Here is a 15,513-nt window from a genome sequence, read left to right on the forward strand (position 1 = left end):
AAGTAAGTCAGTCGGAGAAGGACAAACATTATATGTTCTCATTCATTTGGGGAATATAAATAATAGTGAAAGGGAATATAAGGGAAGGGAGAAGAAATGTGTGGGAAATATCAGAAAGGGAGACAGAACATAAAGACTCCTAACTCTGGGAAACGAACTAGGGGTGGTGGAAGGAGGAGGGCGGGAGGTGGGGGTGAATGGGTGACGGACACTGAGGGGGGCACTTGACGGGATGAGCACTGGGTGTTATTCTGTATGTTGGTAAATTGAACACCAATAAAAAATAAATTTATTTAAAAAAAAAAGATAAAGTGTCTATACTACCCAAAGCAATCTATAGATTTTTTTTAAAGATTCTATTTATTTATTTATTTATTTGAGAGAGAGAGAGAGAGAGCACACATGCAAGCCGAGGGGAGGGACAGAGGGAGAGAAAAAAGCAGAGAATCTAGCAGACTCCATGTGCATATGAAGTTGATGCAGGCCTTGATCTAATGACCCTGAGGTCATGACCAGAGCTGAAACCAAGAGTCAGACATTTAATGCACTAAGCCACAAGATGCCCTGTGATCTACAGATTTAATGCAATCCCTATCAAAATACCAACAGCATTTTTCAAAAAACTGGAACAAACGATCCTAAAATCTTATGGAACCACCAAAAAAACAAACAAAACAAAACAAAACAAAACAAATAGCCAAAGCTATTGAAAAAGAAAAATAAAGCTGGAGGTATCACAATTCTAGATTTCAAGTTATACTACAAAGCTGTAGTAACCAAAGCAGTACGGTACTGGCACAAAATAGACACATAGATCAAGGGAACAAAATAGTAAGCCCAGAAATAAACCCATGAGTATATATATATATATGGTCAATTAATCTTTGACAAAGAAGCAAGAATATGCAATGGGAAAAGACAATCTCTTCAACAAATAGTGTTGGGAAAACTGGATAGCTGGATGCAAAAAAATGAAACTGGACCATTCTCTTACATCATACACAAAAATAAACCCAAAATGGATTAAGGATCTAAGTGTAACACCTAGAACAGAGCACAGGCAATAATTTCTCTAACATCAGCCATACAAACATTTTTCTAGCTATGTCTCCTGAGGCAAAGGAAACAAAGCAAAAATAAACTATTGGGACTACATCAAAATCAAAAGCTTCTGCACAGGGAAGCAAACAATCAGCAAAACTAAAAGATAATCTACTGAATGTGAGAAGATATTTGCAAAAATGACATATATGATAAACGTAGTATCTAAAATATATAGGGGATCCCTGGGTGGCGCAGCGGTTTGGCGCCTGCCTTTGGCCCAGGGCACGATCCTGGAGACCCGGGATCGAATCCCACGTCGGGCTCCCGGTGCATGGAGCCTGCTTCTCCCTCTGCCTGTGTCTTTGCCTCATTCTCTCTCTGTGACTATCACAAATAAATAAAAATTATAAATAAATAAATAAATAAATAAATAAATAAAATATATAAAGAACTTCTGCAACTTACTACCCCCAAAAAACAAATAATTCAATTTATTTTTTTAATATTTTATTTATTTATTCATGAGAGACACACACAGAGAGAAGCAGAGACCTGGGACTCCAGGATCATGCCCTAGGTGGAAGAGAAGCATTCAACCACTGAGCCACCCAGGCATCCCCAAATAATTCAATTTAAAAAGGGGAGGAAACATGAACAGACATTCCACCAAAGAAGACATCAGGATGGCCAAGAGCTACAGGAAAAGATACTCAGGATCACTCATCATCAGGGAAATGCAAATCAATACCACAATGAGCCAAAACTTCACACCTGTCAGAATGGCTAAAATAAAAAACACAAAGAATAAATGTTGGTGAGGATACAGATAAAAAGGAACCCTTGTGCAGTGGGTGAACTCAGTACAAACTATATGGAAGTTCCTCAAAAAATTAAAAATAGATCTACTATGTGATTCAGTAATCCCATATTGGCCATTTACTCAAAGTATACAAAGACATCAATTCAAAAGAATAATTTACCCCTATCTTTATTGCAGCATTATTTACAATAGCTAAATTATGGAAGGAGCCCAAGTGTCCATCATTAGATGAATGAGTAAAAAAGATGTGGCATATATACAATGGAATATAACTCAGCCATAAAGAAAGAATGAAATCTTGCCATTTGCAACAACATGGATGGATCTAGAGAGTATAATGCTAAGCAAAATCAGTGAGGAGAAAGACAAGTACCATATAATTTTACTTATATGTGGAATTCAAGAAACAAAATAAATGAACAAAAGAGACAACCCAAAAATCAGACTTTTAACTATAAAGAACAAGCAGATGGTTACCAAAGGGGAGGTGGAGGGGAGATGGTGAAATAGGTAAAGGGGATTAAGGATTAAGGGTACATTTATCTTGATGAGCACTAAGTAATATACAGAATTGTTTAACCAGTATATTATACACCAGAAACAAATATAATACTATATGTTAACTATACTGGAATTAAAATAAAAATAGAAATAGTAAAAATAATTGTACAAATAATAAAATTCATTATAACAATTTAATTATAACAAATATTTTAAAAATTCAAGGAGGAGCACGTAGGTGGCTGAGTCAGTTAAGCATCTGCCTTTGGCTTGGGTCATAATTTCAGGGTCCTGGGACTGACCCCCACATCTGGCTGCCTGCTCAGCAGGGAGTCTGCTTCTCCCTCTCTCTGCTGCTCCCCCCCCACACACACACCCTGCTTGTACTTTCTCTCTCTCTCAAATAAATAAATAAATAAATAAATAAATAAACAAATCTTTAAAAAATTCAAGAGAATTCATGAGATTCATGAAAGACACACACAGAGAGAGGCAGAGACTCTCATGATTTAATGAGAGTTAAAATTAAATCTCATGATTTAATGCTTAAGCTACCATAAACAGGCTTGTTAGTTAAAATAATAACAATAAAAACAACACAAAATACAATTTAAAATAAAGCAGTTACCACATTGATTTGAGATCACTAAGATTCAGAGATCTAGGGCTAGGGAAAGAGTGGTAACCTTAGTTCAGGTAACCCTGAACTTCCTGGGATTGTTTTTAGTTTTGTTGCATTACATGAGTAAATGTATTTAAAGTGCTCAAGAATATGTAGCACATAGTAGATATTCAAAATGTTATTTCTGTAAAAGTTTTAAGAGATAGGCATTATATAGCAGAGAAATACCATTGCTTATCTAAAAGGATGGTCTTGGGCAGCCCGGGTGGCTCAGCGGTTTAGCGCCACCTTCAGTCCAGGGCCTGATCCTGGGGACCCGGGATTGAGTCGGGCTCCCTGCATGGAGCCTGCTTCTCCCTCTGCCTGTGTCTCTGCCTCTCTCTCTGTGTCTCTCATGAATAAATAAAATCTTTAAAAACAATAAAAATAAAAAATAAAAGGATGTTCTTTACTATGCAGCTTAGAAGAACCTCTAAAACGAGTTACAGCTCATAAATCAAAAAAGAATAACAAAATGTAAAAATAATTGTTATTATAATACTCAGCTAATCTAAATGGGCAAAAAAGAAGGAAGGGGGAACAGTGAACTGATGGAACAAATAGAAAACAAACAGCAAGATGTCAGGCTTAAACTTGATCATATCATTAACCACATTAAACACAAATTATCTAAATAGGGAGTCTAGTTAAAAAGCAGAGATTGTCAGACTGGATTAAAAAGCAAGACCTGAACTATATAATGTCTACAAGAAGCACATTTTAAATATAAGGAACAAATGGAGCTAAATGTACAAAGATGTTAAAGGCTAAAAAGAGATGTGCCATGCTAACATTAAAAAAAAAAAAAAAGCCAGAGCAGCTACGTTAACATCAAATAAAGTAGATTTCAGAGCGAAATAGTGACAGGGAGAAAGAAGGTCTTTTCACAAAGATAAAAGAATCAGTTTATCAGAAGGATATGAAAATATTAAACTTTTATGAATCTATTACAGAATTTCAAAATATATGAGTAAATATTGATAAAACTACAAGGACAAATAAATAAATCCACAACTACAGTTAGAGATTTCAATATCCATCTCTCACTAATTGATTAAACTGGTCAATAAAAGGTAGATAACAGGTAGATAGACTTGAATAACACAATCAAGCAACTGGACTTAACTGACATGTATAGAACACTCTACCCAATGACAGAAGAACAGATGTTCTTCACAAGTGTACACATGTGAAACACTAATCAAGAGTGACAACATTCTGGGCCACAAATCAAATCTGAATACATTTACAAGTATTCAAACTATACAAACTATGTTTCTTGACACAGTGGTATTAATTAGAAATCAATGCCAGAAAGATCTGTAAAAATCTCCAAATGTTTAGAAGTTAGATAACACTTTTCTAAATAACTTATGATCAGTGAAGGAATAAAACAGGAAATTTAAAAGTATTTTGAATTGAATGAAGTGAAAACACAGCATGTCAAAATTTGTAAGATGCTGAAAGGCAGGCTTAGAGGGGAATCCATGCACTACATGCCTATAATACAAAAGAAGAGCAGTCTCAAATTTTAATGAACTCAGTTCCCACCTTAGGAAACTAGAAAAGGAAGGGCATATGAAACTAAAGTAAGCAGAGGGAAAATAATAGAAAATTAAATGGAAATGAATGGTCTTGAAAACAAAACTCAACAAAGAAAACCAATAAAATAAAAGCTGTTTTTGAGATCATAAACTTAATAAATCTCTAGTCAGATTGATCAGGACAAAATAAGAGAAGAAACAAATAATCAACATCAGGAATAAGAGAAGTGATACCACTGGAATCTGCAGATATTAAAAATAATAAAAGAATATTATAAACAATGTTATATCAACATCAACAACTTAGATTACATGAATAAATTTTTTGAAGGACATAAATTATGAAACTCTCTCAAGAAGAAATGGATAAACTGAATAGCCCTGTATCTATTAAAGGAATTAAATCTTTCAAAGGAAAAACAATCCAGGCCCAGATAGTTTTATTAGTAAATTTTATGAAACATGTAAGGAATAAGTAACAAAAATTTTATACAAGTTCTTCCAGAAAACTGAAGAGAATGTTATACTTCCCACCTCATTGTTTGAGGCCTCAAATTAATCTAGAGATTAAATGGAATCTCCATCAAAATGCCAGCAGGGATTTTGTAGAAACTAGCAAGCTGATTCTAAAATTCATATGGAAATGCAAAGGATTTCAAATAATCAAAACAACTTGGAAAAAGAATAAAGCTGTAGGACGAACAATCTGATTTCAAGACTTACTACAATGCTGGAGTAATCAAGACAGTGTGTCATCAGTATAAAGACAGAACAATAGATCAATGGAACAAAATAGAGAGTGTCCAAGTCAAAATGACCTATGAACGCATGGGCAACTGATTCTCTACAAATGTGCAAAGGCAGATCAGTGGAGAGACAGTAGTCATTTCAATAAATGGTGCTGGAATAACTGAATATGCATATAGAAATAATGAACTTTGACTGATATGTCACACCACATACAAAATAAGCTATAAATGGATCAGAGACCAAATGTGAAACCTAAAAGCTACTCAACTTTTAGAAGAAAACATATGAGAAAACCTTAGTGATCTTGGGTTAGGCAGACTTTATACATATACCAAAAATATGAATAATGAAATAAAAAACTGATAAATCAACTGCATCAACATTAAAATCACTGGTCAGAGAATGAGGAGACAAAGCACAGACTGGGAGAAAATATTTGCAAACCAAATATCCAGAGTATATGAAGAACTTTCAGAACATAATAAGAAAACAATTCAGTTTTTTAAAGGAGCAAAAGACTTGAATAGATACATCACCAAAGAAGATGTACTGATGGCAAATGAGCACATGAAAAGAAGTTCAACATCTTTAATCATTAGGAAGATGGAAATTGAAACCTCAGTAAGATACTACTACCTACTCATTAAAATGATTAAAACTGAAAGTGCCATGCCATTTTACATGTACATTGGAATTGAACAATTAGACAAAATGATGGTGGAGGTGGGAGCCAGGTTTCTCACTATTTGAGTAGGAAGTTAATACAATCAAGGGGAAGTGGCTACACTGATCTCTGTGGTAATGGTTTCGAGCTGGATATGTAAATTAAACTCATGTTTAACTTACTATAAATACATGATTACAGGTAGAAATATTTATAGATATGGATACATTCATGTGTTCCCATTTTCTTGCTCTGTCAGTGGAGAGATCTAGAAGCAAGAATACTCAGTAACAATGAGTAAACGAAACCAGGGTTCTTTGAAGAAATGCCTGATTCTAAGACTGGGGCAGGAAATACACAGATGAGCCTGAAGAATTTTGTGGTATCAGAAAGTAAGAAAGCACTCAAACAAAAGCACAGTCATTGAGGGTATGGTAAAGAAACACAGGAGCCAAGTGAAAGAGCTCACATGGCTGAGGTAGAGTTTCTCAAGTCTCACCACGGTGAAGTTACTCTCTTTTTTCCACCTCCCCATACTGTTCTCTCTGGAAAAAAGTCACTCTGTAGCCTCAGCCTAAGGAGTGGAGGGTTATGTTCCATCTCCTGGAGAAGAAAGTATCTACATAAATTGTGTGTGTGTGTGTGTGTGTATAATTATATGTGTATGTATATGTATACACAGTATATAGAATATATATAGTATATATAAAAATATATATCACATAAACGTATATTGGAATTCTGTTATTTATTCAATCATTTATTTACAGCAGTATAGATTCATGCATATTTATTTTATACTTTGTGTTATAATCTAATACTACTTTATTTTGTTGCTCACATGGTTCCAGCTTTGGCTATTGGGGCACTTCTGTACTTTCTGGTGCAGCAAAGTGTTCCAGACTTATCTTGTGCTGTCACTATCCCAGCAATAGTGTCAGCCATTTGTATGAGGAACTCCAGTTTCTTTTAGTGGAGAAGAGTATTTAGAACCAAGATCTGGGCACTAGGTATACTCACTGATACTGGTATGTCGTCATATCCAGGCCTTCGCAGTGGATAGAGCTATGATATAGATATACATATGTAATAAAAAGGAGTCATAAGACTTCCAATTCCAATCCAACAATACAGGGTATTTTTTACTCTTCCCCTTCTCAGACTTGTAACCCAATAGAAGAAACCTGCATCCCATTATCCTCAGTAAATGTATCATTTGCTCAAGCCTAGAATGCAGAGAAGATAGTTTCAAAATTGCTGGCCTGATACTGCAATGGAGTATAAGAATGTAGCACTTAAGGCTAATGAGTTTGGTATCTGTGACAGAGGCCGTAGAGGAAGGAAGTTAAGAGTTCCAATTTATCATGTCCGAAGTGTTGACTTTGGACAAGTTATGCCACCTATTCAAGCCTCAATTTCCTCATGTATAAAGTGAGAATAATGATGGTACCTACCTCACTGGCTTGTTGCAAGGATTAAATGGGCCACGGCTATAATAACATTCAGTAAATAGAAGCTAAATGTTGTTTAAGACACATTCTGGAAACCCTCTTTAATATATTGTGTAGAGGGGATACAAGGAAAAAAAATAAGGGGAATCTTAAGAGCTCACTTGTGCCTAGACATTATTTGCTAGACCAACTACCGAGGGAACTGCTAGCAGAGGGATAAAACGGAGACTTGTTTTACATTGCACAAGTTTCTGTGCTGTTTAAAATTCTTAAATGTGTCTGTGTTACTCTTATATTTATGAAAACAAACTTCATATTAAAAGTTTATCTGGTTTATTAAAAGATTGATTTGATAGCTCAAATAAAAATTTTGAAGAGAGTATCTATAAACCTGCTTTTCTTCAGATGCAATGCCGAGCTTCCTCTGTGCCCTGGCCAGCCTGGGTAGTTGGCCCTGCAGGCAGCACAGCAGCCACTAATTTCTCTTCTCACTGCCATAGTTAAGATTCCATATCCTATTCTTTCATAGCATTAGAAAGAAACACAGATGCTCTAGTAATTTCTCTTATGTTGTCTCTCCCTTTCATTTATTTATTTGTTCACTCAACGGGTGTCTACTGAGTACCTACCTTGTTCCAAGCACTATCTATAGGCAGCGAGGATACAGCAAACAACAAAACCAATAACAATCCTCGTCCTCACAGAACTTAACATTCTAGTATGAGAATGTTTTGTATATCTACTGCTGCTTAATAAACTATCCCAAAACATGGCATCTTCAAAGACAACTTCTTTCCTGAGCCAGGAATGCTTAGTCAAGCCTTGCTTGATAGCTCTGCTCCATATAGTGTTGGCTGAGTCATTCACTTGAGTCCATTCAGCTGTGATAAGCTAGGCTTTCAAAGTCAAGAAGGCTTTAGTTACATGTCTGGAGCCTTGGTACTTACCCAGATGTGGACTCTCATCATTTGGCTAGCTTGAAATTCCTTCGGGCTTGGTGGCCTCAGGGTAGTTGACCTTCCTACTTGTTTGTTGGCTTCCAAGAGAATGCAGAAGCCCAGACCTGACTGAGGGGAAACAGACTCCATTTCCTGATGGGGGAGTGGCAATGTCACCTCAGAAAAGAGCATGTGGGATGGCAGCTAATGTAGTAGTCATCTTTGGAAGCAATCTAAGTCCGAGAGATAGATAACGAAGATAAATCAGTAAAAATGAATTGTAGGAGACAACTAGAGCAGGGAAGGGTGTAGTAGGAGTTGCAATCAGGACGTACTGAGAAAGTTACATTCACATTAAAACTTGAAGGAAATAGACAAAACTGGAGGAAGAACATTCCAGGCAGAGGAAACAGCAAGTGCAAAGGCCCCAAGGCAGGAATATGCTTTGCATATTCAAAACAGCAAAAAGGTCAGCATGTCTGAAGTAGAGAGGGTGAGGGGTCTCAAGAGTGGTAGGAGATAAAATTAGAGAGGTAAGGGGTCAGCAGATCATTTAGAGTCTAATAGGTCATTGTAAGAAGTTTGGCTTTTACTCTGAATTTTTATTTTATTTTATTTTATTTGTTCATGAGAGACACAGAGAGAGAGAGAGGCAGAGACATAGGCAGAGGGAGAAGCAGGCAGGGAGCCCGAGGTGGGTGGGACTCGATCCCTCCACTTCAGGATCATGCCCTGGGCCAAAGGCAGACGCTCAACCCCTGAGCCACCCAGGCATCCTTTTTAATCTAAATTAAATGGAGAGCCTTTGGGTGGTTTCTGAGTAGGGAAGAAGCATGCAGTGTATCTTAAATTGTCTTTTGACAGGATCCCTCTGTCTGCAGGACTGATCATAGATAATAGGAAGCTAAGCAGAAGTAGGGAGATCAGTTAGAAGACAACTGTAATAATTCAGACAAGAGATGATGATGGCTTGAACGAGGGTGGAAGCAATGGAGAGGTGATAAGAGCTTGGATTGTGGACATATTTTAAACATACATCCAACAAGATTTACTGATGAATTAGACATGGAGTAGGGAGGAACTAGAGAAGCCAAGGATGATCTCAAAGAGTTTTGACTCACACAACTGGGAGCATGGAGTTGGCATTCTCCAGGTGAACTGAGAAGATCAGGATTGGGAGAGAAGAGTAGAAGGTCATGTTAAGTTTGGAATGGTTATAAAACTTCCAAGTGTAGCTATTTAATAGGAAGCGAAACATGTAATTGCATGTATATGTGTGCGTACACATATACATGCACACGCTTTTGGCTACATAGGAAATTTTTGGAAATACATACTAAAAGCCATTAACAGTGGTTACCTCTGAGTGATGGGAATCTCAAAAATGGCATTGGGATATAAAAGGAGAGACTACTACACGTCTTTTGTTTTTAAATTTAATACCCTTTTGTGCCATGTATGTATGTACTACTATGTGTATTACTTTTATAACTAGAAAATTACATAAAATTTGTGTGGTTGGTGTAATGAATCAAGTCATCACAAATACATCTTATCAGAAAAGCCCATTTTGGACCAGGGTCTTGGCAATGTCCTTTCAAGCTCTAACAGATTTCTATGACTGGGAATTAACTGCTAATTCTTAAGTTCACTTCCTCCTAAGGGCTCTGTGAAATTTGTAGTGTGTAAACAGCCTCTCTAACTCACTTGCCTCGTCTTGAAAACAGCACCAAGAGCTCTCAGCACTTACCTACCTCACAGGAAATTTGAGGTTGGATGAGATAAGGTGTTCAAATACTTCGAGTTACCACAAAGACAGGTGCTCATGTAGGCAGGATATCATGAGTCCTGGAATATTAAGACATAGTAAAAAGAAGCTGTTTCTGCCTTTTGATCATACAGGCATTTTGATACTCTTGAACTATTACTCTTCATTCAGGCTGCCATAAAATGAGTGTTTCTCCCCAAACAGTATTCATTTTAGCATTTTTGTTCATGCCTTCTGTCAAACATGATTTCCACAGCCTTTGATTCTTATCAAGATCTATTTGACTTTATTCTTCAAAGGATTTAATTCAAAGTTCACTATCAGTGGGTGGATTAGTTGAGTAACTGAAATATCCGTGTTGAATGCCATAAGAGTTTGTTAAATTATTTCTCTTCACAGGAGATACACTTAACCAAAGTCATGTACTAATGAACAATGAAGTGACAGTCTAAATAGCAGACATCATTAAAAGAAGTTACTGGTACACGGTGAATGAAAAATAATAAACAGTGACAGCTCTAACAAACGTTCATTTGATGCCTCTTAAGTATTCTTCTAAGGCTATTATCATGTGTCAGGTACTGTATTAGGTGCTGTGAATACAAGAAGGAAGCACATGTCTTTTCCCTCATGAAGCTTATATTCTTCCAGAGAAATGCCACATTCTGTTTTTTAAGTTTGGCATCCGTGTTTTAATGAAGTATTTGAGATGCGGTGTGAAGAGGAATTGGGAGGTTGCTGGCTGTATCTATTCCTGGAAATTATGCAGTTGATTACTATTATTTTGAAAAAATCACCTTTAGTCCCACAAATGTAAGAAGAAACCCAGAAAATCACCACCAAGCAGAATCACAAAGTACAGTCAGTGGAAAAAGTTGCAAGTCTCACGAAAGATGTGCCGTCTTTATATGTAAGATCTTTCTTAGAACTAGAACTTATAAGAAGTCAAGCTGAATGTTCCAAAAACAATGTTAAGATTAAAAAAAAAAAAACAAGCAAAACCTATGTCAAATACAGGCTAGATATTCACAGACATTGTGGACTGTTGGGAGTGGCTTCTGCCTCTGGAGCGTGGTTAAAGTAGATCGCCTTTGAGATTCCTTCCTAGCCTGAAGGAACCTAAGTGAGTACAATTGTGAAGTTATATTTTCTCTAAAGAAAGATTTCTCAACAACCAAATACACCCAAGATGCTAACATTCTATTTATATTTTTATAATTATTTAACAGTGATCTCAAACCAGAGATGGAGCTAAAGAAAACTAACAGGCCTTGTTAATTACTGAGGTGAGTTAAATAAAAGTATAGCTTTTACCAGATATTCTTTTGCCTTGAGTTCATTAGAAATCTTACCATTCATGAGCCAAATGTCTGTCAAATTTAATTGGTAAACCACTAATGGTCAACGGTCAGTCCAGGGTCCCCCACCACCACCAGCATCCCCAACTCCCCGGATATCTTGCTAATGTCTTTCCCTTTGCTTGTGCCTCCCTGCTTTAATTAATTTTCCACCCACATTTCTGATTTCAGTGCCAACTTCAGATGACTCTTGCTTCATCTTGTAATTTAGCTTGCCATTCCTCGCTTCTACAATTATTCTTAAAAAAGACCTCCATAGCAAAAATAAAAACTCACATTTTTGATTGGCAGCCTCTCTAAATTGACTGGCACTTAGGTGCGTGTCATAAGCTAATAAGCATTTAATTGCAACAGTTCATCTGGCTCTGATTCAAAAAATGATCCTGGCAAAGCCACTGGTGGTGAGACATCAAAGGAGGAGTTCCTTTAGGAACAGCCCAGGTTAACCGAACATCAGAATTCATGTTAATGCAGTTACACATAACCACTGGCTCCTCACCTTGCAGCCAGCCCAAGCTGGGTTGTCTTGTAAGTAGTATATCAGATGTTTTCTTGTGCTTTGAATAACATCAGGGATTGGGACAATAATAATAGCCTTAGCAGCTAACATTTATCGGACACATACTATTTCCTTGGAACTTTGCAGATAGCTTTATATGTAGTTCCTCACTGAATCCTTGCAATGACCCTCTGAAGAAGGTCTCATTATTACTCTTTGACGAGGTCTGGAGTTTAGCAGACTTCTGCTGACAGGCCTAAGGCAGCCCTTGGAAGTGTGCTTTTCACCAGGGCACTGGCAGAGACTGAGATGGGACTCACTGTGGGAGGGAGCTGGGCCATCACACCTTCGTATCTCTTCTCCTCCCCTGCCTCCCCTTCCAGGCAAGCTCATTCTCACCTCTTCTTGACACATAGGTGTGTATTTTGTCCTTGTTTTGTGTTTCACTTCAGGAAATAGTCTATAATTCAACTAAAGCTCCTACTTGATGCATTTACATACTGTGAAGTTCCGAAGAGAGTTCCCCTCTATGTAAAGTTTTGCTAAAGAGGACGAGCTAAGTGAGAGATTTACTGGAAACAGGATTGACGGACGAAGGAACATCCTCTTGATTTGAAGGAGGCAAATATGGAGACTTCGTGACCAGGGAGGAAGATAGTACAGTGAACCTGTTGGCATTCTTATGTTTCCTACCTGGAATGGGAGTTGGTGTGATAGGAAATGTGGCTATGAGCCCCATGAGAAAAGGACACATGCAGTTTAAGGAGAGATGTTTTCTCCTTAATTCCTGGTTCCCGAAATATGTTCAGGGCTCATAAGTGAGGACTTAAGCCCTTGGGAGACACTTGGGGGCCCTTTTCTCTGCACCTTTTAGAATTCAAAAACAGTAGTACAATACAACCCATTAAACCTAAAGCTTATATGTGTACTGGAATTAACAGTTTCTTTTTTTCTCTTCTTGAAAAATCTGGTTGATCTCTCTCTCTCTCTCTCTCTCTCTCTCTCTGTCATGTGTGTGTGTGTGTGTGTGTGTGTGCGTGTGTGTTGTTGGATTGAGATTTGCTTAGTTTTGTCTACTGAGTAATCCAGTACTAAGCAGTCCAAATGCAAGTTTCTAAAAGGCTCCAACTAATTGTGAAAAGGAAAAAGAGGAATTAGTCTAAAGCTCATCAGCTTCTAAATGGAATGTCTAGCAGCACCTCACTAAGACTTAAGGAATGCTTTAAACTAACGGTTTTCAAACTGCTGTGGGAAACTCCAAGGTCCTACAGAGCAGCTTCTGGGATAGGTAGGAAGCAGGATGGGGAGGCCATGAGCTCCTTACTCCTTTTTCACTCCAGAATAGTTGCACTGTGATGTGTTTTATTATTAAAAGGCCCCCATAAGATTTTGTTTGAAAAGGGGGGGGGTCCTACTGCTTAAACAAAATCATAGTATGTAGACTTGTCATTTTCATGCTATTACTGATCAGAAAAGTACTTGTGGGTTTTTCTGACACTGGAACTAAACCCCACGAATCAATCCTACTAATCTATAAATCCATGAGAGAGACAGAGACTAGCCCCTCATCTTCCCATGCCCAGGCAGCTGGCAGAGCCCTACATATGATGGGGACTAGTAAAGTGTTGGCTGAATGCATGTTGTGTTTTTCTAATTACATTTATAGTACAAGTTATCCACCACTTTCCAGGAAGTTCATGGTAGAAAATTAAACAGAATATTTTCACTGGTGTTGATAAGGCTTGTGGTCCCTTAGTCTAACACTTTTTGGGCTCTCCACTCTAAGCATTTTATTTTAGTAATTGACTTGGGTTGAAATCAATCTAAAGTGGAATCATACCTCCGAATTTTTACTGGGTTTCATTTCTTGGGATGCTTTGCTCAATGATATAGCAAAGGTGTGGAAGTATACTGGGCACACTATTCTAATTTCCTGAAAAAAACTCTGAATGACTCATTTGAGGATGATGTCAGGTTTGTTCTCATAATTGACTATTTAAAAAGCACTTTTGGTATCACAAATTATGAAAAAAAAAAGTACAGTTGAATTTCCCACAGAGGGGAGTAGGAATCATGAACTCCATTCAAAGCACTTGGTGTAGACGCAGATAAATGAGGTTTGCCTTGGGCCCCAGAATGTTTCCTCCCTGCAATCTGTTCACCACTCTGGTCACTCTTCACAACCCTTCAGGCTTCTCCTTCCCTCTTGCCTACTGAAAAGAGAATTTGATAAACTCAGTCATGCTCAGATGTCACAGGTGGAAGCAATTTAATGTGTCACCTTCTTGCAAAGAGGCTGGTGGGTAAGAACAATCAAGTCGGTGGTGTTACATTAGTGACCTGGATACATGTGAGAAGTTTTTTCTCATTCTTTCTCTCTCTCTTTTTTTTAAATCAAGCCAGGGGAAGCTTTATATTGACAAAGCATGACTCAAAACTAGCCCCTGCCATCCATGGACTTCGCATGTAGTAGTGACATGTACAGGTTACGGTTTTTCTTCTTCTAGAGACATGGCAAGCATGCTCCCCAATACCAACTATAGCCACTCCTGCCCTTACTGCTCTAACAGAGAGTAAGTCACATGTGATCTGGATGTACTAAGTCCACATTGTAGATTTCTTCAGAAACCAAATGAAAGGCAAACACTTCAGTTTGACATTCAAGGCAGTTCATCTGACTCCATTGCCTCATCCACATTATTTTTAATCCCCATTCGTGTGCACCATTCCAAGCCCTCGGCATACCCTGTATTTTTAAGGCCATTTATTGCTATGGAAACAAATTACCCCCCCCCCCCCAAAGTGACTGTTTAAAACAGTAAGCATTTACTGTCTTACTCCCAGTTTTTGTGGGTCAGGAATTTAGGAAGTGCTTAGCTGGATGGTTCTGGCTTGGATTTTCTCAGGAGGCTGATAGGTCACACCTGGGATCTGGTCCTGAGGTGGCTCACTCAAAAGGCGGTCCTTGTTGCTGGGAGGAGGTCTCAGTTCTTCATTTCTCTTCCAGGGCTGTTTGAGGCTAGATGCTGGATTCCTGCAAAGTAAGCGATCCAGGAGAGAGTGCCAGGCTGGTGGACACCTTCATGTTGGTCTTGTGGGATCTCAAGCAGATAACCCACTGGAGCCCATCCAGAATTCTGATCTAAAGAAATGTGAGATAGTGAATGTTGTTTTAAGTCGGCAAGTTTATCATGATTTGTAATGCAGGGAACAAATTCACAAAACTCATATGTAAGGGAACACAAAGCTGTCCTTATAATGACCTAGTGTCATGAGCTGCACAGCATCACTTCGCCCATAGTCTATCAGTTAGGAATGAATCACTAAGTCCATATTCAAGGGGAGGGGAATGAGGCTTCACTTTTCTAGAGAAGTGTCAACTTGTAGATGTATTTTAAACCACCACACTACTCCTGTTCCACAGTTTGTTCTGTTCCCTTAGTTCAGAATGCTCTTCCCTGTATGTGCATGGCCCAAAACTACATGTCTTTATAGTTAACAGCATCCCTGGTCTC

At 37.9% G+C, this 15,513-nt stretch overlaps 1 protein-coding gene and 1 long non-coding RNA gene across 6 annotated transcripts in view; one reads left to right on the forward strand and one right to left on the reverse strand.

Moving 5' to 3' along the window:
* Window positions 1-10,545: 10,545 nt before the first annotated feature.
* LOC119871459 lies at window positions 10,546-12,893 on the forward strand. The gene is made up of 3 exons (XR_005357885.1): window positions 10,546-11,264; window positions 11,371-11,427; window positions 12,451-12,893. It is a non-coding gene; the product is annotated as an uncharacterized LOC119871459 (long non-coding RNA).
* A 1,357-nt stretch (window positions 12,894-14,250) lies between these two features.
* RTKN2 (rhotekin 2) overlaps window positions 14,251-15,513 on the reverse strand; it is a 74,175-nt gene continuing 72,912 nt past the window's right edge. For 3 of the 5 annotated variants that reach the window (XM_038534041.1, XM_038534036.1, XM_038534039.1), the window contains exon 13: window positions 14,251-15,140. In XM_038534041.1, the coding sequence (XP_038389969.1) occupies window positions 15,018-15,140 (123 nt within the window). In that variant the 3' untranslated portion in view covers window positions 14,251-15,017. The remainder of the gene's footprint in view (window positions 15,141-15,513) is intronic. The other 2 variants (XR_005357883.1, XR_005357884.1) reach the window with 2 other exon arrangements.

This window comes from Canis lupus, chromosome 4 (assembly GCF_011100685.1).
Source record: "Canis lupus familiaris isolate Mischka breed German Shepherd chromosome 4, alternate assembly UU_Cfam_GSD_1.0, whole genome shotgun sequence".
NCBI lineage: Eukaryota > Metazoa > Chordata > Mammalia > Carnivora > Canidae > Canis > Canis lupus.